The sequence below is a fragment of the Microtus ochrogaster genome, linkage group LG4 (assembly GCF_000317375.1).
Source record: "Microtus ochrogaster isolate Prairie Vole_2 linkage group LG4, MicOch1.0, whole genome shotgun sequence".
Classification (NCBI taxonomy): domain Eukaryota; kingdom Metazoa; phylum Chordata; class Mammalia; order Rodentia; family Cricetidae; genus Microtus; species Microtus ochrogaster.
In genome coordinates this window covers 23,209,282-23,235,016 of record NC_022030.1, presented here as the reverse complement: position 1 = coordinate 23,235,016, position 25,735 = coordinate 23,209,282, and the positions used below count along the sequence as shown (strand labels likewise).

General features: G+C 50.9%; 2 protein-coding genes across 7 annotated transcripts in view; one reads left to right on the top strand and one right to left on the bottom strand.

The window, feature by feature from the left end:
• Positions 1-2,173: 2,173 nt before the first annotated feature.
• On the bottom strand, positions 2,174-9,139 carry Kcnk6 (potassium two pore domain channel subfamily K member 6). The gene is made up of 3 exons (XM_005361292.2): positions 8,818-9,139; positions 3,102-3,497; positions 2,174-2,885 (listed from the first exon to the last, which is right to left on the bottom strand). The coding sequence occupies exons 1-3, from the start codon at positions 9,137-9,139 to the stop codon at positions 2,662-2,664; spliced, it is 942 nt and encodes a 313-aa protein (XP_005361349.1). The 3' UTR covers positions 2,174-2,661.
• Positions 9,140-16,139: 7,000 nt separating this feature from the next.
• Positions 16,140-25,735, top strand: part of Yif1b (Yip1 interacting factor homolog B, membrane trafficking protein) — a 10,677-nt gene continuing 1,081 nt past the window's right edge. The window contains exons 1-7 of one of the 6 annotated variants that reach the window (XM_005361289.2): positions 16,140-16,330; positions 22,975-23,213; positions 23,294-23,398; positions 23,489-23,567; positions 23,679-23,736; positions 24,543-24,698; positions 24,771-24,864. In XM_005361289.2, coding sequence (XP_005361346.1) covers positions 16,276-16,330; positions 22,975-23,213; positions 23,294-23,398; positions 23,489-23,567; positions 23,679-23,736; positions 24,543-24,698; positions 24,771-24,864 — 786 coding nt within the window. In that variant the 5' untranslated portion in view covers positions 16,140-16,275. Of the gene's footprint in view, positions 16,331-16,357; positions 16,496-22,204; positions 22,454-22,974; positions 23,214-23,293; positions 23,399-23,488; positions 23,568-23,678; positions 23,737-24,542; positions 24,699-24,770; positions 24,865-25,735 lie in introns of those variants that run through there. The other 5 variants (XM_005361290.2, XM_005361291.2, XM_026786514.1 and 2 more) reach the window with 5 other exon arrangements.

Below are 25,735 nucleotides of genomic sequence, written 5' to 3'. Positions count from 1 at the left end.
GAGCATGAATGTTCATAAAACATTATGATCTCTCCTGACTAGAAAGTATGGCTCTGAGACACAGAGCCCAAAGGTATCTGTCTCCCCTAATCTCTTTTGTTCACAGAGGTCGGCAGTCAGAGATGGGTTTGAAGCTTCTTCTCCCCAGGTGCCTAAGACAGGAGCTTGCATGAATGGAATGCCTGTTCCAAGGACGGGCAAATTTGGGCATATGGAGAAGTCTTTGCCTAATGCACACTGGTTCATCTGTTCTGTTACAGAAGCACAGGTTTTATTAAAATTAATAAGAGAGAGTGGATTGTAGGGCTGTATTATACAGGCCCATATTTCTACTTTGTATGGTGGCCAGAATTTCAGGCCACAGTTCACACCTGGCCACACAGGAGGTGGTCACCTAGCCTTTTGGGATAAACTGACACCATCCTAAACAAAGGGTCAGGATCTGCCAATGTCACTGTGCTTTTTCTTTGTAATTTGAGAGGTCACCTGGGAAAGAGGTGTTAATTCAGCCTATGTGTCAGAGCAGGCATAGGTAGGGAAATGTGACAAAATGGGCATAGAAAGGTGTGGACGTGACCACGGTCATTCTCTCTGCTACCTAGGAAACAGATGCTAATGAATCCCCCCCCCACCCGCCCCCTCCAGTCTATGTTTTGGTATAAAAGCTGTTTGGAGGATAAACCTGGGTGAATTTTCAGGATGTGAACTTGGGATTTCATGAGGGATCCCTGAAAACTCCCTCCCGATAAAGTCACGTGAATTGTGCCTCAAAAATTCCACACCTCCACGCTGGGCCGAGAGATAATTTATGGTCCGGGCTTCTCTCGGACAATGACAGACTTTCTAGCATGATTCGCTGATGAGCTAGCCTTCCTTAAAGTTCAGGACTCTGGTTGAAGTTTCTATGGCATGCCCTAGAAAGAGCTTGTCTGGGTTTGTGACAGCATTTGGACACCAGGAGGAGAGCACACATGGGAGCTAAACCTTCAGTGGACAGAAACAGAAGAGAGAGGCTGAACCCAGGGCCAGCAGGCCCCTCATAACTGTGGAGAGCATCATGGCTGTGACCTGCACCCACCCACACCCCACGCTCTGTGTACTCTGTGTGCTCTGTCAAAGTACAATATAACAATTAGGTTAACTCAAACAGTACCAGCCAGGGGTTTGTTACAGTCAACCCCTTCCTAAGTGATATAAATGTATAAATACTAAGTCCCAGCCATGAGTCTGTGTGTTCCACAGCCTTCTCTCGTATCTTTACCGAGGCACTATAACCCTTTGCTTATATGCATTGATTGTTGTTATTATTATTATTATTTTAATAATATACATTATTACTTTAATAATAATAATACATTCCAGCTGTGTAGCCCAGCCTGGCCTGGAAATTTCAAGCCTCCTGCTTCGGCTCGGATCACAGGCACGTGCTACTGCACCTGGCTGGCGTCGTCTTTTGGAATAGCATTATTATGGTCAGCATTTAGCAGACACAGAACCCAGAGGTAGAGTGCCTGTTCAAATGCACAGGCAGGGCAGGGCCCAGTTACAGGGTACACCCAGGAAGACTGGCTCAGAATGCAGGGACATCAGTTAGTGCCCAGTAAACAGACACAGCATCATCGTGGGGCTATGCTAAGTGACACCTCCCATGCTCCTTGGATCTGGGTTCATATTCTGGATCAGTTCCTTGCCTGCCAAGCCACTGAGGGAGATGCTGGCCCATCCCAGGGCTCTTTCCACAAGTACTATGAGCTGTAGACACCTGAGAAGAAGGGACAATTTCTTCTCTTGACTGCCAGGTCTTGGGTTAGTTCTTATCCCTTTTTCTAAGAAGTCCACCTGGACATTTCAGGTCCTTTCCTCAGTCCTAACTACTCTGTCTCTTCCAGAGCCTGGGCAAGGGACAAGTAGGTGAGTCTACCTCACTGGTTGGTGAGCTCCGTAAGAACACGGCTCAAGGCCAGGCAGTGGTGGCCCATGCCTTTAATCCCAACACTCGGGAGGCAGAGACAGATGGATCTCTGTGAATTCGAGACCAGCCTGGTCTATAAGAGCTAGTTCCAGGACAGGCTCCAAAACTACAGAGAAACCCTGTCTCGAAAAACCAAACAAAACAACAACAACAACAGAAAGAACAGGGCCCAGGCCACTTCTACTGTTATTCTGCTGCTGTGTGCCTGGCACAGACCAGCAGAAGGGCAGAAGTGAGGGCTGTAGACCAGTCTGATATTCTTCGCACTAGACAGCTGAGGATGACAGCGTTCAGAATGGGGAAATCACTTGGCAAACACAGAGCCACTAACGCAGTGACTGAAGTGAAGTCCAGGCCGGAAGAACTGGCAACTGTGAATGATGCAGCGGGAGGGAACGAGACACAAGAAAAGAACGACGAGACGAGTTAAAGCACCGCTCTCACCAGCTAAGTCAGAAGGTGCAAGGGGTCCGAGTATAAGAAGAAATGAGAGAAGAGGAAGGAAGAGAAAGCGGCCTGGCAGTGGTGGTTCCCTGAGCAGCTGAGGGCACGAGAGCAGAGCAGCCACTCCTCCGCTCCCAGCGGAGGGCCTTGAGAGTCAGGAGAGCGTGCGAGGGCACTCTTGTTGGTCCGCTCTAGACACATGGGCCCCAAAGCCCTGTGTATCCATGTTGAGAGCACCTACCCAGCTACCTGGGGATGGAGGCGTAGTTAGCATGGGAGCCAGCTGAGAGGTGCTGGTGCAGATCTGTCTGGGTGTCCAGAATGTTCACCTGGTCATCCTCATCCGGACTGAGGTTGGCAGGGTCCGGATTGGGCAGCAAGATGAGTTCGGTGAGGCCATGGAGGTCAGACACATGGTGGAAAGTCTGCAGCACCAGCACCATGGCAACCAGGCCCAGGAAAAGGTATGCTGTAGACATGGGGGAGGGGAGACGGGGAGACGGCAAGGGGTTGGGTCAGTTTCAGGCTCAGACTCCAGAGCAGAGATGTGGTCCTACGGGTGTCTCTCCCCTGGGACAGCTGGTTGGCTCTTGGAACCCCTTCAACACCCCTTAGGACAGGGCCATTTCTTCCTGAGAATCCCCCTCTGCCAGCCCACAGATGCCCAGCCGGCTATACAGCTCACCTGTGACAAGCACCTTGTAGAGGGACCGGTAAGGTTGGCCAGGGGCTTCCCCAGGCACATAGTCCCCCAGGCCAATGGTGGACAGAGAGATGAAGCAGAAGTAGAAGGCATCCAGGAAGCTCCAGGCCTCCTCCAGGTAGGCGAAAACCGCAGCTGGCACCAGGAAGAAGACCGCCACTATGACCACCAACAGAGCCACCAGGTGCCAGCGGGCTGCCCGCTGGGGGTGCCAGCCCCAGCGCAAGCTCAGCCAGGACAGGGGTGTGTGGGTGAGCAGCAGTGACAGGCGCTGGGCCGAGGCAGTCAGGAGCAGCATGGTGAGGGGCACGCCCAGGAGCGCAAAGACGATGGAGAAGGCTTTGCCTGCATCTGTTAGCGGGGTCGTGTAGCCATAGCCTGTGGGGAGAGGAGTCCTTCTGCACACTGGCACCTCCACGCCCTGAGGCCCAAGATCTCCCAACCTCACTGCTCCCCCCTCCTCCCTGGCTCCACTGGCCACACAAGTCCATTCAGGCGCTGTGGTTTCTTTTGAAACCCAGGGGAAACCCCATAAATAAACCCTCTGGACTCATCTCAATGCACTTGCTTTGAGTTACTCACTTAAAAAAAAAAGTTTTCTCTAGTTTTGGGGGATCAATCCCACATTAGCCTGGGCACTCTATGTGAAGCCCTGGGGATTTCCTCTGGGGAGTTCTAGGCAGGGGCTCTACCACTGAGCCACACCCCAACCTCTCACTGGGGGATTCTCCTTGGGTACCAGGCATGCATGTGATGCACATATATATGTGTAGGCAATATATATATTAATGATATATATTATATATAATAAAACACGCATGCAATAATGAATCTAAAATATTAAAAATTAAATTATGTGTATTTTTTTTTGTTTTTTTCGAGACAGGGTTTCTGTGTCTTTGGAGCCTGTCCTGGAACTAGCTCTGTAGACCAGGCTGGTCTCGAACTCACAGAGATCCTCCTGCCTCTGCCTCCCGAGTGCTGGGATTAAAGGCGTGCACCACCATCGCCTGGCTAATTATGTGTATTTTTAATGGGATTTATTTATTGTGTGTTATTTATTATAAGGCTGTTGTGCCCACAATGCACTAAAACCCATGATCCCCCTCCATCCTCCTGAGTGGCTGGGATTATAGGCATGCAACCACATCTGGGCTTTTTGTAACCTTTCAATTAGTGTATATTCATTGTATAAAATAATGGTTTTATTATGACATTTTAAAAAATAACTTTATTTTTATTTTATATGTGTTGGTGTTTTGCTAGCATTTATGTCTGTATGAGGGTGTTGGACCCACTGGAACTGGAGTTACAGACAGTTGTGAGCTGCAGTGTGGGTGCTGGGAATTGAACCCAGGTCCTCTGCAAGAGTAGCCAGTGCTCTTTACCCACTGAGCCATCTCTCCAGCCCCCTATTATGACATTTTCTACCATGTATTTAACAATTTATTTAGCCGGGCAGTGGTGGCGCACGCCTTTAATCCCAGCACTCAGGAGGCAGAGACAGGAGGATCTCTGTGAATTCAAGGCCAGCCTAGTCTACAAGAGCTAGTTCCAGGACAGGAACCAAAAGCTACAGAGAAACCCTGTCTCGAAAATCAAAAAAAAAAAAATTATTTATCTCTTGGGGGCTGGGTTTCATTCCAGATGAACTTAAACTCATAGCAATCCTACTGCTTCAGACTTTTTAAGAAAAAAATACTTTTAATTTTTATATGTATATGTATGTGCCTGAATGTGGGTATGGACACCACACATGAACAAGAGTCTGTGCAGGTCAGAAGAGAGGCCAGCTCCCTGGAACTGGCGTTACAGTTGTGAGCTGCCATGAAGGTGCTCAACACTGAACCTGTGTCCTCTGCGAGAACAGCCTTAACTCCATCTCTCTGAGACAGCTAGTGTCAGCCACCATGCCCAGCGTTATCACCCGTTCCGTCACCCTTTCCTGTGTCACCCCACACTCTTCTCTGCCTTAATGTTTCATTTTAGTAATCTTCCATCACTGGTCCTGTGATGCTATTTTGATATAGTCAAGTGTTGAGTTCTTTTAGGACACGCACACACTCTCTTTCTCCACCATGTCCCTTACTGGTGACTCCTACAAAGAAGCTTCACTTCTGGCTGAGTCAAGCGGTTCCCCTGCTGTATCCTAGGCAGCTGCTCTACAGCTGAACCCCACACCTCTTTTACTTCTAGTTTGAGACAGGATCCCACTAAATCTCCCAGGCAGGCCTTAACATTGGGCTCCTCCTTCATCAGCCTGATAGCTGGGACTACAAGCCTGTACCACCAAGTCTGGTCACGTTATCTTTTTTGCATGCCAAGCTATATGCATGAGCCCTCAAATGAACTTCCCTGTTCCTACTCAATGTACAGGCTGGGTTTCAGAACTGACCTCAAAAGATCTGCACAGTCTGGTGGAACCAAAAATCTCAGAGCAGAACATGGTCGAGGCTGGGGGGGGGCGGGGGAAACAGACCCCATGTTCCGGATCTGAAACTAGGGGAGCAACCCCCGGTGGCGGAAGGGATCAGATTTTCCCCCACGCTCCATCAGGACCGATGCACCCGATACAGACTAGTTCACCATATCTCCTGGTTGGAAGCACTCAGCCTGTGAGTTCCTCAGCCGCGAAGATCCCTTAGCTGCTGGCATCGTGGAAACAGATCTTCACCACCTCTTTGTCAGCAGACTTTACTCATGTTTTTGGGTTTTGTTTTTTTGAGGCAGGATCTCACTTGTAGCTTTCGTTGGACTTGTAGTAATCCCACTGCTTCCGCCTCTGGGGTGCTAGGACTAAAAATGTGGGTCACAGTGTTCTACACCATCCTAGCTGTGTGACCATGTGAAGGCTGGCCAGCTTCTCTGGGTCTTAGCTTCACAGATGACAGACAGACAGACAGACAATAAACGGTAGCTGCCTCACAAGGGTGTTTTACTGAGTTAAAGCCGGGGTGTGGTAAGCCCCTGTCATGCTGAGAAGTGGGGAGTTCTGTGCAGCTTGCAGTTGCTCAGCCAGCTGTGCCTGAGGCATATCTATGTCCCCTCACTTGTCCATCTGCCAGTGCCAGGGGATGACCTGCCAGAAGCCATCTCTAGGAGGAGAAAGAGAGAGACACAAGTACCTACCCCCCCACCCCCTACCCCCAGGGAAGTCCAGAAGCAGGTCAGGCTGGCTCAGGAAGCTTGGGGAAAGCAAGCCTCAGGGGAGATGGGTTCATTCTTTTCTGTGAAGAGTCACCCAGCGCTGGTATCAGCTGTTGCCAGTGACCTCGGTTTGCTGCTCACACACAGTGAGGGCCCCAATGGGGGACAAAATCCACCCGCGATTCTGTGGTACTGCCAGCTGGAGAAGCAGTGAAGAGTGTGGCTCAGCCTCTGTCCTGTTTGAAGTCCCCAAAAGAGGTCACCTCGTGGCGAGGGAGGGGCTGCAGAGCAGCAGGGAGCCTCTGAGGGGCTTCCCAGGTCTGTGGTGTGAGGATGGAAGGGACTTTCCAGGAGGGACTTCCTAGGGTTCTTAAGGGCTGAGGGTACAGGTAGGGTGGGTCCTACCTGAATGTCAGCAGAGAGCTAATATTTGTGTAAGGTGATGTGTCTTTTTATTTTATTTTCTGTGTGTGTCTATTTATTTTGTGAATGGACGTGCCCAGGTGTGTCTGCACAGGCACAGAAGCCAGAGGACACTGCCTGAGGTCCTGTTCACTCTCTCTTTAGCTTGTCCTCCAGCGGGGTCTCTTACAGAACCGAAGCTTGCTGATTTAGCTATGCAGCTCCCAAGAAGGAACCTGTCTCTGCCCAGTGCTGGGGTTACGGTTTGCTGTGGTTTGCGCAGGCACGCTCAGCGTTTATGTGAGTGTAAAACACCCCTCCCCACGGGGTCTTCCCCCTCATCCTGTTTGGTCTGGCTGAGACAGGGTCTCCACCTCCTAAGTGCCGAGGGGTATACACCACACCCAGCTGGGGAGTCCATAACCTTAAAGCAAGCCCAGGATCCTAGCTTAAGATGAGATCTTGTGGTCCTAGTTTCATAGGAATGAAGAACAGGTGCCGGCAGATTTCATCTGGACTGGGTGAGCTCTCCTGCCGCCAGAGCTCCTGAGTCCAGGGTAGCCAAAGGAAGTAATGGGGCAGACATTGCTAAAGTCATTGCTGGGTGTCAAGGGTGGAGTCAGCAATACTGTTGGGGGACGGGGGCTCTGTAATAGAGGGCCTCAAGCATCCCGGGTAGAGAGAATGGCCTGTCTCAAACAGACTGGGGCAGGGCTGTGTAGCAAGTGAAGCTCCAGCTGTAGGGTGTGGAGGTCCAACCCCCAGAACATCTGGAGGATGGATGGCAGTTCCCACTCACAGGTTTAGGTGTTCTGGTTTTGTAGTTTTTGTTGTTGTTGATTTCTTTTCTTTTCTTTCTTTCTTTTTTTTTTTTGAGACAGAGTTTCTGGCTGTCCTGAAACTCGCTCTGTAGACCAGGCTGTCTATGAACTCATAGAGATCCACCTGCCTTTGCCTCCCAAGTGATGGCATTAAAGGTGTGCACCACTATCGCCAGCCTGGTTTTTGTTGTATTGACGACTGAACTCAGGACTTCACCCATGCATGCTACGCAAGTGTTCTACAACAGAGCTACACCTCGGCCCTTCTCACTCATGAACTGAAAGAGACACCCGTGGCTGGTCCTCATTTTAGAAAGGGCTAGAGGTTTAGCTGGAGGTAGGTTGGGGTAGGAGCGTTGGCTTGCGGGCCTTCAAGCTGGACAGCCAATAATTCTTCATGGAGGACCCTCTCAGTTTGTTCCCTTCTTACCCCTGGTTGTTGGAGCTGCCGATCCAGGAATCCTGAGTTGGAGTGGAAGAACATTGGGAGAAATCTTGGCAACACGGGGGGGGGGGGGGGAAGGGGCAGAGAGGGGAGATAGGTGGAGCCCTGTGTCAGAGTGGGAAATATGGGGACAGTAGAGGCATGGGTGCCTTTGATCTGGGGCCCCTGCTGGAGTGTCAGAGTGAAAGGGATTCCAGAATGGGTCTCAGGTCTCTCCTAGAAGCCAGGCCTCTAGTGATGGTGCCCTGAGATTACTGACTAGAATGCATGAGGCCCCGAGTTCAGTCCCGGTCCTGCATCTCGGTGTTCCCTGGGGATCTAAGTTCAGGAGGCAGCTGAAGTGGGCTGTTCCCAGAAGGACTTATCTGGAGTCAGGAGACAGAAGAGATGGTTGTGCCAGCCCTAATGTGGACACAGCCCCTGGGATCAGAGACACAAGGAAGGTCCCAGGCTCTTGCCAATTATGTACACTAATCCTAAATCAAGAGGATTAAGAAAGGAGTGGAGCCAGGCCTAGGGGTCCATATCTGTAATCTCAGCATTTTAGGAGGCTGAGGCAGGGGGATGAAGTTCCAGGCTAGCCAAGGCTACAAAGAGAGGTGCTATCTCAAGATCAAACAAATAAACGGCCCCAGAGGGGGACCCAGATGATGTAAGAAGTTATGAAGGGGTCTCTAAGGGAACTGAACTTTTTACTACTTGAGAGGAAGGTTTGGCTTGCACGCTTCAAAAGGGGCAGCGGAGGCCAGTGTGGGTCGTTTTCGTGCTGGGAATGGGGTTTATTTTGAGAGGACCTCAGACCCCGAGATGATTTGGATGAAGGAGTATCTTGAAGGAGCCTGACGGACGCTGGCTGGGGAGTGGGACTATGGCTCTCACTTACCCACGGTAGTGACTAGTGTGCTGGCGAAGAAGAGCGCTGAGGCGAAGTCCCAGGCGGGGTCCGAAGCGTTGGCGGGTCCCGTGGTATTGGCCAGCACCGCCCGTCCCAGCCGTCCGGCCGCCAGCACCCGCTCCACGAAGGCGTCCAGGGCGGGCGCCGCCACGCACGGGCTGCGCCGCAGCAGCTGCTCCCGCAGCGTCCCCAGCTCTGCCCGCAGCCGGGCTTCGTGCGGCCGCTCCAGCTGAGCCACCAGCAGCGCGCCCAGCGCCAGGTACCCAGCGTAGGCGACCAGGGCACCGGCCAGGAGCGCGCCCCGCCGCATGGTGCCCGCACAGTCCCGCCACCCGCTGACGTGGCCCCCGCCGGCCCACCGCCCGCGCTCTGCTTTTAGTTCCGGGAGCTTCAGGCGCGGCCACCGACGCCTCGAAGAGGAAGAGGAAAAAGGGGAGGAGCGGGGCTGGCGGAACGCCCTGCTACTGGGAAACTGAGGCACGCCCAAACACCAGGTGTGGGGACAGGACTTGGGAGGGTGGAGCCCGACTCTCCTGGATCCGGGAGATGGACGGGATGGCCGAGTTCTTTCCTGCTTGATGTCCCTTCCAACTCTGTTCCTCGCGGAGTGGCAGCTTTTCAACTCAGAATTGAAACTCTCCTCGGAAATGGGGGCGTCTGCCTATAATCTTAGCATGGGGGTGGTGCGGGGGCTGAGACAGGATTGCTGCGAGTTCCTGGCCAACCTGGGTCAAAGTGAGACGAGCCTTTAGTGATCAGGCCTTAAGACACTTCCCTTACATCCCCAGTACTGTGCTGGGGTCTTTGCTTTGAGGCACTAGCATGTGGAAGAAGGAAGAAGTTGTGGGGGAGGGGTCGCCATGATTTGGGAATAACTGATCCGGAGTCCGGGTACATTGTTGGAAGGGAAATGCAAGACTGTCTCAAAAAAACCAGAAGAATTAATAGATAGATTCCGTGGTGGCTCACTCCTTTGTTCCAGCACTCGGGAGGCAGGAGCAGGTTTATCTGTATGAGTTCGATACCTACCATAGTAAGTTCCAGGGCTACATAATATGACCCTGTCTCAAAAAACGAACAACATTAAACACAAAAACCAAAACAAAATTAAAAGCCCAAAAGATGAACGAGTAAACTTCTGGCGAGGATATGGTGGCTACATTTAGCATTACAGACGGGACGATCACCATCCCCGGGACCACCTGGGCAACCTAGTGAATACCTGTTTCCAAAAGGTGGGGTGGGATGGAGAGATGGCTAAGTGGCTAAGAGCATTAGCTGCTTTTGCAGAGGGCCTGGGTTCGATTCATTCCCAGCATTCACATGGAGACCAACAACTGTCTGTAACTCCAGGTCCAGGGGGCTCCCGGGGATCCAGCGCCCTCTTTTGGCCCTTTCGGACATCAGGCACGCACATGGTGCACAGGCATAAATGCAGGCAAAACACCTATACTCACAGAAATAAACGAACACATATATTTACATATAAAATCAGGGATAACTCCTAGGGACCCCCTACCTTGATAGAGCCCCAGACCCAGGGGCTGAGATGTTCCTATGTATATTTAAATTTAAAGGTGAGGAGATTGTGTATAGCAAAACTGTCTCCAAAACAACAAACTAGCAAACAGCTTATAGGACCGTGCATGCCTTTAATTCCAGAATTTGGGGAGCAGAGGCAGATGGGACTCTGTTAGAGACTAGCCTGGTCTACAGAGCAAGTTCTGGGTCATCCAGGGCTACAGAGTGAAACACTGTCTTAAGAATAAATAAGTAGGTAAAAATAAAAGAGGGGTTTCCTCATTTTATTCTCCCATGGGGCTCCCACAGCCCTTTACAGCCTGAACTCAGTGCTCTTCTTACAGCAGCATAAAAAGCAGACCAGAGTCCTGCCCACAACCAGACCACAGCTAAGATACATGGAATAGGATCTATTTATAAAACTGTGGTAATTCTGGGGACAGAGCCCAATTTAGGTCTCTATCTATAGGAAGCGATGCCAGATTATAAAAACAGAAACAATAGCCACAGTGTTCCAGGGCGCAGGTCAGGTCCTACATATAATATGCCTTTTATTGAGTCCTCAGCTCTCCCAGATGATTCCCAATAAACAGATGAAAAAAACTAAAGTTTAAAAACGGTGTACGGCAGCTGGGGGGTGGTGGCATTCACCTTCAATCCCAGCATTTAGGAGGCAGAGGCAAGTGGATCTCTGTGAGTTCGAGGCCAACCCGGTCTACAAAGTGAGTTCCAGGACAGTCAGACTGTTACACAGAGAAGCCCTGTCTCCAAAAAACAACCAATCAAACAAACAAAAGAAAACAGTGCGTGGAGCAGCCAGATAGCTCCAGTCCCACAAACCCTGGGCCTCAGGTGATGAAGGGGAGAACCAACTCCTGTGAGTTGTCCTCTGTCTTCCACAGGCACATGGGCACTCTCATGTCCAAACTCACACATATATGCATACACATCAAACACAAACACACAAAAAATGAGACAGGAGTGATAGTACACTCTGTAATTGTAGGACCCAGGAGGCAGAAGGATTGGAAGTTCAAGGTCATCCTCATGGACACAGGGAGCTCAATATTGTGGAATAGAATACTTGTTTAACTACGTAAAAATGGGTTGCACTTGTTGGTGCTGCATTTGGTTATTAAAGATGTATTGTTGCCGGGCCATGGTGGCGCACGCCTTTAATCCCAGCACTCGGGAGGCAGGTGGATCTCTGTGAGTTTGAGACCAGCCTGGTCTACAGAGCTAGTTCCAGGACAGGCTCCAAAGCCACAGAGAAACCCTGTCTCGAAAAAGCAAAAAAATAAAAAATAAAAAAAATAAAGATGTATTGTTTTGTTTATGCTGCGTTTGTTTAACTATGTAAAGATGAGTTGCTGTTTCATTTTGCCTGCCTAAGGCACCTGATTGGTCTAATAAAAAGCTGAATGGCGGGCTGGAGAGATGGCTCAGAGGTTAAGAGCACTGGCTGCTCTTCCAGAGGTCCTGAATTCAATTCCCAGCAACCACATGGTGCCTCACAACCATTCGTAAGGAGATCTGGTGCCCTCTTCTGGGCTGCAGGGATACATGCTGGCAGAACACTGCATACATAATAAATAAATAAATAATAATAATAAAAAAAGCTGAATGGCCAATAGCTAGGCAGAGGACTATAGGTGAGCCTGGCAGGTAGAGAGAAAAGGGGAGTCAGCCAGCCAGCCAAGGCCCAGCGAACCAGGGCTCAGTGTGCTGGGTCCCAGCCAGCCAGACATGGAGAAAGAGGGAAAGCAAGATGGACTTTAAATAGATGAGATAAATGAGCCTTGGGGAAGTATACATAGATTAACAGAGATGGGTTAGTTTAAATTAAAGAAAAAAAGCTAGCCGGGCGGTGGTGGCGCAAGCCTTTAATCTCAGCACTCGGGAGGCAGAGGCAGGCGGATCTCTGTGAGTTTGAGGAGTTCCAGGACAGGCTCCAAAGCTACAGAGAAACCCTGTCTTGAAAAACCAAAAAAAAAAAAAAAAAGCTAACTATATCCCTAACATAAGGTCGAGCATTCATAATTAATAATAATTCTCTGTGTCATTATTTGGGAGCTGACGGTCCAAGAAAACCTGGGTTATGAGAAAGTCCTGACACAAACAAATACACAAGGAAACAAAAGGAGTACAGCACGCAGGGTTGTGCTCACTTGTAATCCTAGCAGTGAGGAAGGAGAGGCAGCAGAATTGCCAAGTTCCAGGAGAGATGGCTTAGCAGTTAAGAGCACTTGCTTCTTTTGCAGGGGACCCTGGTTCAGTTCCTAGCACCATATGGCAGCTCACACCAATCTGTAACTCATGTTCCAGAGGAACTGACACCTCTGAGGACACCAGGCACATGTGTGGTATGAAGATCTACATGCAGGAAAAATATCCATAAACATAAAATAAAAATAAATAAAATATTAAAAGAATAAAAGCAGGGGCTGGAGAGATGGCTCAGTGGTTAAGAGTGCTGCTTGCTCTTCCAAAGGTCCTGAGTTCAATTCCCAGAAGCCACATGGTGGCTCATAACCATCCGTAATGAGGTCTGGTGCCCTCTTCTGGCCTGCAGGCATACATGCAGAATACTAAGAATACTGAATACATAATAAATAAATAAATCTTTAAAAAATTAATAAAAGCAAAAAAAAACAACAAATACTGTTGGGTTCTCACCAACTACCTTTAAGGGGATCTAATGCCCCCTTCTGGACTCTGCAGGCACTGCACTCAGGTGCATATACCCACATGTTTACATACACAACTTAAAAAATAAAAAATAGGAGGTGAGCAGTGATGGCACGTGCCATTAATCCAGCCCTTGGAAGGCAGAGATGGGCAGACAAATCTTTGTAAGTTTGAGGACAACCTGGTCTAGCACTTGGAAGGCAGAGATGGGCAGGCAAATCTTTGTAAGTTTGAGGCCAACCTGGTCTACAGAATGAGTTCCAGAATAGCCAGGGCTACACAGAGAAACCCTGTCTTAAAAAGAAAATAAAACAGCTGGGTGGGGTGGCGCATTCCTTTAATCCCAGCACTCAGGAGGCAGAGGCAGGTGGATCTCTGTGAGTTCGAGGCCAGCCTGGTCTACAAGAGTGAGTTCCAGGACAGGCTACAAAGCTACAAAGAAACCCTGTTTTGAAAAACCAAAATAAATAAATAAATAAATAAATAAATAAATAAATAAATAAATAAATAAAATGTATGCAGGACAAACACTCTACCAACTGAGCTATACGCCTAATCTTCAGGCCATATTTCCTAAACAATACAGAAATACAACTATTTGCATAGGACTTCTATGTCAGGAATAAGTAATATAAGTAATGTAGTAATATAAGTAATGAGTAGTAGAGCTCATGCTTAGCTCACATGGAGCCCTAAGTTTGATCTTCAGCACTGAAAATGAAGAAGTATTACATATAGACATAGGTACATACATATCACATATCTGTATATATAATGGTTTAAAGTATATGGAAGGCTTACACATGCTACATACAAATACAAGCCCAATCTAGCCCTGAACTCTTTTTTGTTTTGTTTTTGAGGACAGGGTTTCTCTGTGTAGCCCTGGCTGTCCTAGAACTCACTCTGTATACCAGGCTGGTTTCGAACTCACAGAGATCCACCTGCTTCTGCCTCCCAGTGCTGGGATTAAAGGATTGTGCCACCATGCCTGGATGACCACTGGAGATACACTTGAAGGTTACTGATGATGGGCTGCAAGCTCTTGATCCTTTGCCTTAGTGTCTGGAGTGCCACACATCATGCAGTATTAAACTAGGTTATTTTATCTTTTTTTTTTTTAAGGAGGGATTTTAAGTAGCCCAGGCTGGCTTTGAACTCAATATATAGATAGCCAAGGATAGTCTTGAATTCCTGATGCTCCTGCTAGCACATCCCAAATGCAGGGGTTGCAGGTGTGTGCCAACACATCTAGCTGCACTATTATGTAATATAAAGGACATGAACACCTGGAAGTAGTGGGGCACTCCTTTAATCCCAGCACTCAGGAGGCAGAGGCAAGCAAAGCTCTGTGAGTTCAAGGCCAGCCTGGTCTACAAAGTGAGCTCCAGGACAGCCAGGGCTGTTACACAAAGAAACCCTGTCTCAAAAAACAAACAAACAAAAACAAAAAAATAGAACAAATGAGCAAGCAAAAATGACGTGAGCCTTTGAGGATTCTGCTCTAGGTAGGATCCTGTTGTCAACCTTCAGCAGACACCTCCAGGTGACTCTGTTCACCGAAGAGGCTCACAGCAAGTCCAAAGCACCACAGAGATGACTCTAAAGAAGATGAGAAATGGAGGCTGTGCCTAGGAGTCAGCTGTCAACACAGCGGGGATGAGGAGTCTCAACACTCCCGGAAAGCCAAGTGCAGAAGAGGAAGGGGAAGCCACAATAGCTTGCTTGCTAACCACCTCCTTCTGGGGTGCTTATCACTTCCAACAAGTCACTTCCTCCCATTTTTCTTTGCCTGAGATAAGTAGAAGAAAGAAAGAAAGAAAGAAAGAAAGAAAGAAAGAAAGAAAGAAAGAAAGAAAGAAAGAAAGAAAGAAAGAGGGACAGAAAGAGACTGGCCATGGGTGGTGGTAGCACACATTGTAACCTCTGGATTTGGAAGGTAGAGGCAGGAAGGTCAGAGGTTCAGTTGCCTTTTAGTTTAGTGAGCTTGAAGTAAACCTAGACTGTGTGAGACCCTTTTTCAGAGCAAAGAGGTGGGGGCACATAAAGGAGAGAAAAAGGACATCCGGGGACGCAGAGGAAGTTAGTTTTCAGGGCTCTTTGCTAGAAGGTGCACTTGCATACTTTCAACTGTGGGGGCTGTATGCATTGTTTTTGGTGGGCAAAAACGTTCGAAAGGAATAAAGACACCACGTGAGGACATTTTTATGAATTTCTGGGAAGGTGCCTAAAGGTATCTACGAAGAAAGATTCCAGCTCTTCTGACCTGTCTCTTGAGTTTCTCTTTTTCAGTCTGTCTTGTTTGTTTATTTATTTATGTTTTTGTTTGTTTGTTTGTTTTTCGAGACGGGGTTTCTCTGTGGCTTTGGAGCCTGTCCTGGATCTAGCTCTGTAGACCAGGCTGGTCTCAAACTCACAGAGATCCGCCTGCCTCTGCCTCCCAAGTGCTGGGATTAAAGGCGTGTGCCACCATCGCCGGGCTTTATGTTTATTTTTCTATTGGCTTTTCGAGACAGGGTTTCTCTGTATAGCTTTGTTGTCTGTCCTGAAACTAGCGCCTGTAGACCAGGCTGCCTCGAACTCAGAGATCCGACCGTCTCTGCCTCCGGAATGCTGGGATTAAAGGGTGTGCACCACCACCACCAACCCTATCTCTCTCTTTTTTTTTTTTTTTTTTTTTTGAGACTAGAGCTCATTCTGTTCGAAGCTCTGATTGAACTAGCGACTCTCCTTCAACTTCGTTAGCACTGGGAATACAGAAGTAATCCACTACTCTAAACTTCGTTTCTCACCCTAAATACTTTTGTAAGGAGTGCCACTCTAGTGTAAACGTTAGAGCCGGCATAATTGTGATCATCCGCCCTTCACCTTTTTTCAGCATCCCTGGGCTCTCAGCTAACCAAATCGAGCGCCTGCCTGTAAAGAACTACATTTCCCGACGACCTCTGCGCTCAACACCAGGAACATTTTTCCTTCCGACTTGAAGCCTAATCCTAGGACCGTACCAGGTTCCGCCCTGCTGCCGGTCAAGTACGGCTTCTCCCCTGACACTCTGAGCTCCAATTACCGCCCACGTAAGCCACCGCCCACTCAACAGGCCTCCCCCTAGGGGGCGTGGCTCCCTCGCGCCATCGTGAGACCTACTGGCTCTTTCGGCACCGCTGGGGCGTGGCTACGGGAACCGGGCGGGTCCATTCCGAACCGCGGCTGAGGCGTTCGCGGTGGTGGCGTCGAAACATGCACGCGGCAGGTTTGGCGGCGCCGGCGGGGACGCCCCGGCTGCGTAAGTGGCGTACGTGGCTGGCTGAGGAGATCGGGCGGGCGAGGGTGTGGCGGGGCAATCGCGGCGGTTGGCGAGGTCACTCCAGGTCGGACGGAGGTCGAGGGATCCAGGACCTGGAGTTTCTAGGTGTGCACAGCGCAGAGATGCCAAGTCCGGGTAGGGGGCGCATCGCGGGTAGGTTCTTTAGGAAATTCCTTTAAAAGAAAGCAAGTTGGGGTAGGATTTAATGTGATGTTCGGAGAAACGAGACTTCCATTCATTTGCAGTCAGCGATTTGCCCTCCTGTGCTCCCCACTTTTCAGAGGCTCCCCAGTGCCCACGAGCTGACACCCACGCTCCATAGTAGGGCCGCCTGGGCACTCCATGAGCTGACAGGACCATATTGACACCCCAATTACGATCGGAACCAGTATTTATCGTCCTGTTAACCTCCTTTTCCCAGCTGCGAATTTGAATTCCTCTTTTAAGTTCCTCTCAGTCTCCATATATATCTAGGTCCTGTTTGTCTCATTTATTCATCTAGCATATCTTGCTCCAGTGAACCTTGTGCCAGGCCCTGGGCTAGAACTTGGGCACACACTAGTAACCACCAAAGCCCTAGTGCTTGTTTTCTTACAGCTAGAGTTCAGGAGGAAGACAGACATTTGACTCGGAAGCAAATGTGTCAGTCAACAAGAGTAGCTGAGTAATAAGAGAGAGTGTGATCAGGATGTGACTAGGGCCTGCGGAAGCTCCGCTTACCCCCTTCACTACTTAGCCTTAGTGTCTGTCAGCCCGTGATGTGTGATGCAGGGGATCCAGCATCAGCCAGCTAGCTTTTCTGTCCTCATGGAGCTGCCGGTACAGGCAGGGGTCAGAGACAGTCTGAAGCGTTGGAGCTGCTTTGGTAGAAGCAAAGAGAGTGAGGTGCCTGGTACACACCGAGAACCCCAGCACGTGGGAGCTGGAGGGAAGACGACTATGGGATCAAGGCCTGCCCGGGCAACGTGGTGTGACTGTCTTTAAAGAAAAAGGTGGGGGGCGTCAGGAGTGAATTCCAAAAGATGGCTTGGGTAAGGGCCCTTGCCTGCCACCACACTTGATTACCTGAGATTGATCGATCGCCCGGGCCACATGGTAGGAGAGAACTGTCTCCTAAAAGCTGCTTTTTGACACACACTCACACACACACGCACACAGAATTAAGAAGAATTGGTTCTTTCTGAAGCGTGCTGGACAGGTAGGGGTGTGGCATCCCAGTGCACAGGCTGGGATGGAGAGGGAAACTCAGTCATTCAGGCTTGAAGTAGCCTTGCTTCCTGAAAGAGCGTGTGCCTAATGATGAAAAACCTAGGGGTTTCATGGAGGGAGAGGCCACATAGCCCTGGGCAGGGAAAATAGACAACTGAGTAGATACGGAGGAGGGGAAACGGGACCCTGGGCGTTACGAGACCGAACAAGCAGAGTGAGAACATTGAGCAGAGTCCCTGAGTGCCATGCTGGCAGGTGCCCATCGGGAAGGGTGTTCCAGAATAAAGCAAAGAGTTTGTCAAAGCTTGGACCTGAGAGGAGGTCCACTCAGAGTGGTTCGCAGGGCTGAGGCTGGTCACACAGGGCTGTCTGGATTTGATTCTCAGTACAGCGGTTCCTGATCATGGGCAGAGGATGAAAAGGTTTGTGTTCATTTAAAAGAACCATGCGGGTGACATGGCACATTCCTATAATCCAAGCACGTGAAAGCAGAAGCAGGAGTTCAAAGCCAGCCTGAGCTACAGAGTGAGTCCCAGGATATAGCAAGAGTCACATGGTGAGACAGTGTCTTAAAAAATCAAAAAAGATAAAGATATGAGTATCACAGATCAAGGACTGGTGGTGTAGGCCTGGAACCCCTGCTTGGGAGGCTGAGGCAGAGCTCAAATTTAAGGCCAGCTTGGGCTTACATAGTTAGCTCCAAGTCAGCCTGACCCGGAGAACTTAGACCCTGAGTTTTTGTTTGTTTGTTTTGTTTTGCCTTTTTCTATTGAGACAGATCCTTACAATGTAGCCCTGACTGGCCTAGAAGTCACTCTGTAGACCAAGCTGTCCATGAACTCCAGAGATCCGCTTGTCTCTGCCTCCCAGTGCTGGGATTAAAGGCGTGCACCACCACGCCCAGCAAGGCCCTGTCTTGAACATTTAAGACATAAAGAGAGCTGGTGCCACAGCTAAGTAGTAGGACGCCTGCTTAGCATGCCCAAGGCCCCGCTCTCCATGCTCCATACTTCAAAGGCAGCACCTGGCTGCCCACTGGAGACTCCTTCAGTGGGGCTAGGAGTAGGCGAGGAGCCTGGTGTAGTGGTCCACACTGTGTTCCCGCACTCCAGGGAACCGTGGGTTTGAAGGTAGCCTGAGCTCCATAGCAAGGCCCTGACTCAAACACTGGAAGGAAGAAAGAAACGGAGGAAGACCAAGTGAGATGCTTCAGGCCAGTCGACAGTGACAGGGACAGAGGGGAGGGTAAGAGGACAGCGAGGGTGAGAAGTAGGTGACCCAGATGTCAGAGGGGGCCAGGTGGGCACAAAGGTGAGGCCCAGAGGCAGCCAGTAGTCACTCCTGGAGGTAGAAGAGCTGAGGCTGGACCCCGGAGGCCTCAGAGCAGCCGGAGATGGAGCCCAGGAGCCAAAGGCATCGTGAGGGCTGGTAGTGAGTGAGCTTGCACACTCAGTGAGAGAAAAAGAGGGAGGCAAGGGTGCAAAACTGGGTCACCCATTTCTGAGAGCCAGAAAGGACCCAACCCAGAGACCGTCCAGGAAGGCAGGAGCGCTGGCTGTCCTGTCTGTTGGCGTCTACATGACAGAAGTCCTCGCTAGATGTTTCTGGTGAGACAGGAGAGATGAATCAGTGGTTTTGTGGTGTCCTAGAATCAGGGTTGGAGCTCGGCACCCCCTGGGTTGACAGCACCAAAAGCTTAGTGAGGTAGGAGTGGAAGAGAGAGCTGGGCCTGAGGTGTAGGCCTATTGTCCTAGATCCTTGGAAGGTTGCAGCAGAAGGCTCCCGAGTTCAGGGCCAGCCTGGGCCAGCAACATTGTCAGCCTGTTTCCAAAGAGGCGAGCGAGGGCTGGGAAAACAATTCAGTCAAGGGCACCTTGCTCTGGTATGAGGGCCTGAGTTTGGATCCCTGACACTCACGTAAACAGGTAGGACATGTTGCGACCCCAGCCCTGCGGAGGGGAGGCCAGGACAGGATTCCTAGGGCTTGCTGTGCAGCCCGCATAGCCAGATCAGTGAGCTGCAGGTTCAGTGAGAGATCCCATCTCAAAGAATACGGCAGAGAGGGATGGAGAAAGACAGCTGGGTTGCCCTCTGGCCTCTGCACACACATGCACGCTGGGTGCACACACAAACATAGACAGCTCGTCTATAAGAGCATTTGTTGCTCTTACAGGACCTGGTTCTGCCCCTAGCACTCACATGGTGCCCCACAACCGCTGTCAAAACTCATTCACATATAAGTAAACAAACCTTTAAAAACAAGCCTGTTCACATAATCCTCCTGCCTCTGTCTCCCGAGTGCTGGGATTGCAGCTGTGAGCCACTGTGCCCAGCTGGAAGTGTATGGGGTATCACAACACTCAGCTCGGTAGACTGCAGACTTGAAAGGCAGACTCATTCATGGTCTGATGGCACCCCTCAGCGTGGCTGTCTTGTGCACACAGTTCCAAGTGGCTTGCTCTACTTAGGATCTGGAGCCCTGGGGCTACCCCCACGTCCCAGACAACACCTCCCACTCCTGCTGAGACCAGTTTTGGAAGGCAGGGGATTCCTCCCACTTCCTCTCAGCTCAGCACAGCTTCAGCACGTCCTGCCCTAGGCCTGGCTCTGGATATGCATGGCCCCTTTCAGTATCCCCACCCCAGCAATGTCCACCCTGGGCTCTAGCCTGACCCCTCAGCAGCTGTTACTCTCCCTTCTCTGCTCTTCCAGTGGCTTCCCCCATCCGTATGAAGTCAGGTGCAACTTCTGAATTATTTTGGGGGTCTGTTTTTGTTTTATGCCATGCTGGGGAATTGAACCCTGCATTTTGCACCCTTATCCCTCGCATATGCTTGGGTCAGCTCACTACAGTTTTCCAGGGGGAGGGAGGAGGCTGTGTGTGTGTGTGTGTGTGTGTGTGTGTATGCTGGAGGGCAACCTTGGGTTTCAGCCCTAGCTACCTTGTTATTGTCTTAAAGATTTAATTTTATATTCGTGGGGGGGGCAGGGGCAGTGTTCGATCCCCCGAGTTGACTTTACAGGTTGTGGGTGGTGGGTGGGTGCTGGGAATTGAACTCGGGTCCTCTGGAAGAGCAAACATTCTCCACGGCTGAGTCATTTCCTCCACCCCTCCACATTGTTGTTCCTTTGTTGTTTTGGGGGGTGTTTGTTTTTTGAGGCAGGCAACCTGTATGTAGCCCTCCTAGTTATCCTGGAACATCTGTAGACCAGGTTGGCCTCGAACTCAGAAATCCTCCTGCCTCTGCCTCCAGAGTACTGGGATTAAAGGTATGCAGCATCGTGCCTGGCTGAGCAAGTCTTGAAAGGGGCACTGTCTTGTACTACCAGAGAGACTTTGAGCCTCGGCTTCTTTTAAAAAAAAAATTCAAGCCGGGCAGTGGTGGCACACGCCTTTAATCCCAGCACTTGGGAGGCAGAGGCAGGCGGATCTCTGTGAGTTTGAGACCAGCCTGGTCTACAAGAGCTAGTTCCAGGACAGGCTCCAAAACCACAGAGAAACCCTGTCTCAAAAAACCAAAAAAAATAAAATAAAATAAAAAATAAAAAAATAAAAAAAAAAATCATAGGCATTGGTGTTTTGCCCGCATGTATGCCCTGGAACTAGAGTTACAAACAGTGTGAGCTGCCATGTGGGTGCTGGGAATTGAACCCAGGTTCTCTGAAAGAGCAGGCAGTGTTCTTGACCACTGAGCCATCTCTCTAGCTATCTCCCTCAGCTTCTTTGGTCTTGTTTTTCTCCTTTATAAAATGTGGGCAAGGGGCTGGAGAAATGGCTCAGAGGTGAAGAGCACTGACTGTTCTTCCAGAGGTCCTGAGTTCAATTCCCAGCAACCACATGGTGGTTTACAACCATATATAATGAGATCTGGTGCCCTCTTCTGGCCTGCAGGCAGAACACTGTATACATAATAAATAAATAAATCTTTAAAATAAAATGTGGACAACAGCGAGCTGCCTTGAAAAGCCTATAGCATCTCCTGGGTCCATTTTACTTTCTGTGATTCTTAGAGAAGCCCACACCTATACTTGGTGTATCTTCTCTTTCTTTCTAAGTGCCTTTCTCTCTCTCTCTCTCTCTCTCTAATTTATTTTTATTTCATGTTCACTGGCGTTTTGCCTGCATGTATGTCTGTGTGAGGGTGTCCTGAAATGGAGTTACAGACAGTTTAGTTCTGCCGTGTGGGTGTTGGGAATTGAATTCCAGTCCTCTGGAAGAGCAGCCAGTGTGCTTAACCACTGAGCCATCTCTCCAGCCCCAGTGCCTTTCTCTGGAAGAACAGCCAGTGTGCTTAACTACTGAGCCTTCTCTCCAGCCCCAGTGCCTTTCTCTGGAAGAGGAGCCAGTGTGCTTAACCACTGAGCCTTCTCTCCAGCCCCAGTGCCTTTCTCTTAACCCTTGTGCTCAAGCCTAAATTGGAGTATCTTTATTAAATCCCAACTCTGACTTATTAAAACTATTTTAAAATGGTAATAGCATCGGCTGAATCAGGCTGGTTGTGAGTAATGAGCGTAGCTCTTGTGGTGTTCACATGGCGTGGGGTCAGCGCTCCATCATGGCTAACGGAATAGCACTTACCAGACTCTCTGGCCCTGTGCACTGTACTAGCTATGGAGCTGGCTGGATGTTGTTTTCCATATGTGTCCAATAGGGTGCGTGCCCGGTCTACGCCTGTTCTAGGAGCCGGGGGAGTCAGCTGTGAACAAGGTGCCATTCCCACCCTGGGGGCCTTACAGTGAAGGAAAGAAACAACTGATGCTCAGTGCTGTGGACCAGTGGAGGGGATTGGTGGGTGCTGCTGAGAGAGGCGCCCTGCATGCAGCACGGCCTTGGGGAGGAGAGGAGAGAGCCGGAGAGCACGCCAGGCTGGGGCGTGTTGGGGAACACTGAGACGCCCAGCGGTGAGGACTAAGGGAAGTCAAGTGTGGAAGGAGTCTATAATGGTAGCGCTGGATTTTACACAGGGTGGGCATCCGGACCGTGGAGCTCTCCTCGTCACCCCCATCCTCGTTTGTCTAGACAGATGAAAATGGGGGGGCTGGAGAGATGGCTCAGTGGTTAAGAGCATTGCCTGCTCTTCCAAAGGTCCTGAGTTCAATTCCCGGCAACCACATGGTGGCTCACAACCATCTGTAATGGGGTCTGGTGCCCTCTTCTGGCCTGCAGGCATACACACAGAACATTGTATACATAATAAGTAAATTAAAAAAAAAAAGAAAATGGGGGTGAACGGTGGGTGGGTAGGTGACGGGTGGTGATGGCAGGTGAGTGGGAGGTGGACAGAAAGATGAGTGGGTGCCAGGATGGCAGCCTTTCTGACGTCATAACCACGGCTACTTTGGTGACCTTTGCCCCAGCTATGGCCGGAGCAGGTGGTGGAACCTGTGCAGAATTAATGAGCTCCCTCCATTTTCCTCTGCAGCCTCGAAACGGAGGGTCCCTGTGTCCCAGCCAGGCATGGCTGATCCCCACCAGTTTTTTGATGACACGAGTTCGGCCCCAAGCCGGGGCTACGGAGCCCAGCCATCATCTGGTGGCCTGGGCTACCCCTCCCCTTCCTCCCCACCTGAGGCAGCCTTCCTGGCTGACCCTATGTCCAACATGGCGATGGCCTATGGGAGCAGCCTGGCCGCTCACGGCAAGGAGCTGGTAGACAAGAATGTGAGTAGGCTGGGCTGAGGGCAGTGGGTGAGGGGCAGGCAGGGGCCACAGGGCCTCAGGCTTGAGCTTTGCCTCCCCAGATTGACCGCTTCATCCCTGTCACCAAGCTGAAGTACTACTTCGCCGTGGACACCGTGTACGTGGGCAAGAAGCTGGGCCTGCTCTTCTTTCCCTACCTACACCAGGTCAGCACCACCCACCGCTCAACACTCGCCTGGAAGCAGGGTGGAGGGACCTCATCTGGGGTCCTGCCACTCTCCCAACTCTCTCCGCAGGACTGGGAGGTGCAGTACCAGCAGGATACCCCAGTGGCCCCCCGCTTTGACATCAACGCTCCAGACCTCTACATTCCAGGTTTCACTCTCCCACCGCTGCCGGGGTGTGTCTGGGCCAGATGTTTGGGTGCCTGATGCCCAAGCAGGATTTCCCTCCTCTGACGAGTGTCTGTGTATCTGCCTTCTACAGCCATGGCTTTCATCACCTACATCCTGGTGGCTGGCCTTGCCCTGGGGACCCAGGACAGGTATGGATCCTGGAGCAGGGGATCGCGGTAGAGATGTCACACCTCCGTGAGTGACATCCTTCACCCACCCACATGAAGCCCAGCATACCTGGGTAACCTCCTAAATCCACCCACAGATCTGTCCTCATGTTCACGGTCCCCTGACTGAGCCGCTGCCCACCATCTCCCCCGTGTGCTCTTGCTCTAGTAGCAGCTGAAAGAGTGGTCTGGGTGATCCTGGCCTCCCCCTACCCCGTTTCTCTGTCCACCCGTCTGTGGTTCAAAGATCAAGCCCCTGATCCTTCCCACCGCCTTGCTCACCCCGCCCTCACATTGCTGCCACCTTGGGCCCTTGCACACCCAGTTAGTACCCCAACTCAGGAATGTGCTCTTCCTTACGTGTGCCCGCCCCTGCCCATGCGCTGTGGTTCCCATCCTGGGTCCCAACCTCCAGGCTATCGGGCCCACCTCTCCCTCACAGCGCAGATTCCTTCCCTTTTGTGGCACCACAAACAAGTGTCAGGAGAACCAGTGGGTTTTTGCTGAGGCTCCAGAATGGAGCAGAGACCAAGGCCCTACCCTACCAACTCCTGCCTGCCTCTTCCTTCACACTTCAGTCCAGCTGTCCTTTAAGGAGGAAGCCTCATGGTACCCCCCACAGGGCTCATGGGGCTCCCATTCAAGCTGTGGCTCAAGTGTCACTGTCTGGGGATAGATGCTGCTCCATCTCCAGTGGCCCTCAGCACAGGACCGCCCCAGGGGATATCCACGGGACACCCAAGCCGTCAGCCCCATGACAGAACAAGTGTGGTTGTCCCTTTTGGCAGGTTCTCCCCAGACCTCCTGGGACTACAGGCGAGCTCGGCACTGGCCTGGCTGACCCTGGAGGTTGTGGCCATCCTGCTCAGTCTCTACCTGGTCACTGTCAACACCGACCTCACCACCATTGACCTGGTGGCCTTCCTGGGCTACAAATATGTCGGGTGAGTGCTCCTGCCTGCCTGCCAGCCCCAGACCTTGGCCTCTTCTTCAGCCCGCTCTCTCCCCACTCTTAGGATGATCGGCGGGGTCCTCATGGGCCTGCTCTTTGGGAAGATCGGCTACTACCTCGTGCTTGGCTGGTGCTGTGTGTCTATCTTTGTGTTCATGGTGAGTGGGGCTGGGGTAGCCAAGATGGACCACAGGCCTCCTGGACAGACCTGGGGGAGGGGGGCGGATCTTTAGAGCATCCTCGTACAGAGAATTTGGATCAATGTCAGAGTGCTGAACGGGAAGGGCATAGAGTGTCCTAAACCTGGGGGCTGGGAGCCCTCCTGGAGGGGGAGAGGATCTCCTGTGTGGGTCCTTTGAGAAGAGCAAGAACCAGTCAGGAAGTTGGGGGCCAGGGTTGCCCAGTACAGAGGCTCTTTCTGGTCTATAGCCTGGGCTTTCTTCCAGCATGCCCCTGGAGGAAGGCAGTCCTTCCAGTGCTGATTGAGGGCAGTGGGGACTCTAAGCTGTACTCGGGAATTATTTCTCCAACTTAAGCCTCTGTTTCTTCTTTTGTGAGATGGGTGCCTCATGACTGCACCTCTGGTCTGGCCCATAAGTGGGAATCTTGTCATCCTTTAAAAGTTAAAGGAGCTGGGAAGATGGTTCTGCCAGTAAAGAAGACCAGAGTTAAATCCTTAGACTCATATTAAAAAGAAAAAAAAAAAGCTGGGCAGTGGGCAGAGGTAGCACACGCCTTTAATCCCAGCACTAGGGAGGCAGAGAATCTCTTGAGTTTGAAGCCAGCCTGATCTACAGAGTGCGTTCCAGTATAGCCAGGGCTACACAGAAAAATCCTGCCTCAGAAAAACTAAACGGAGCGGGGCAGGCTGGAGTGGAGGTATACCCTTATAGCCTCAGGGCTGGGCATGGGGGCAGGAGTGAGGTATACCCTTATAGCCTCAGGGCTGGGCATGGGGGCAGGAGTGGAGGTATACTCTTATAGTCTCAGGGCTGGGCATGGGGGCAGGAGTGAGGTATACCCTTATAG

Excerpts from the sequence above, each read along its gene's own strand:
- Kcnk6 (XM_005361292.2), bottom strand. The coding sequence starts at position 9,139 with ATGCGGCGGGGCGCGCTCCTGGCCGGTGCCCTGGTCGCCTACGCTGGG. Across the intron at positions 3,498-8,817 it reads CACACTAGTCACTACCGTGG|GCTATGGCTACACGACCCCG; the intron begins GTAAGTGAGAGC and ends CTCTCCCCACAG. Across the intron at positions 2,886-3,101 it reads CTACAAGGTGCTTGTCACAG|CATACCTTTTCCTGGGCCTG; the intron begins GTGAGCTGTATA and ends CCATGTCTACAG.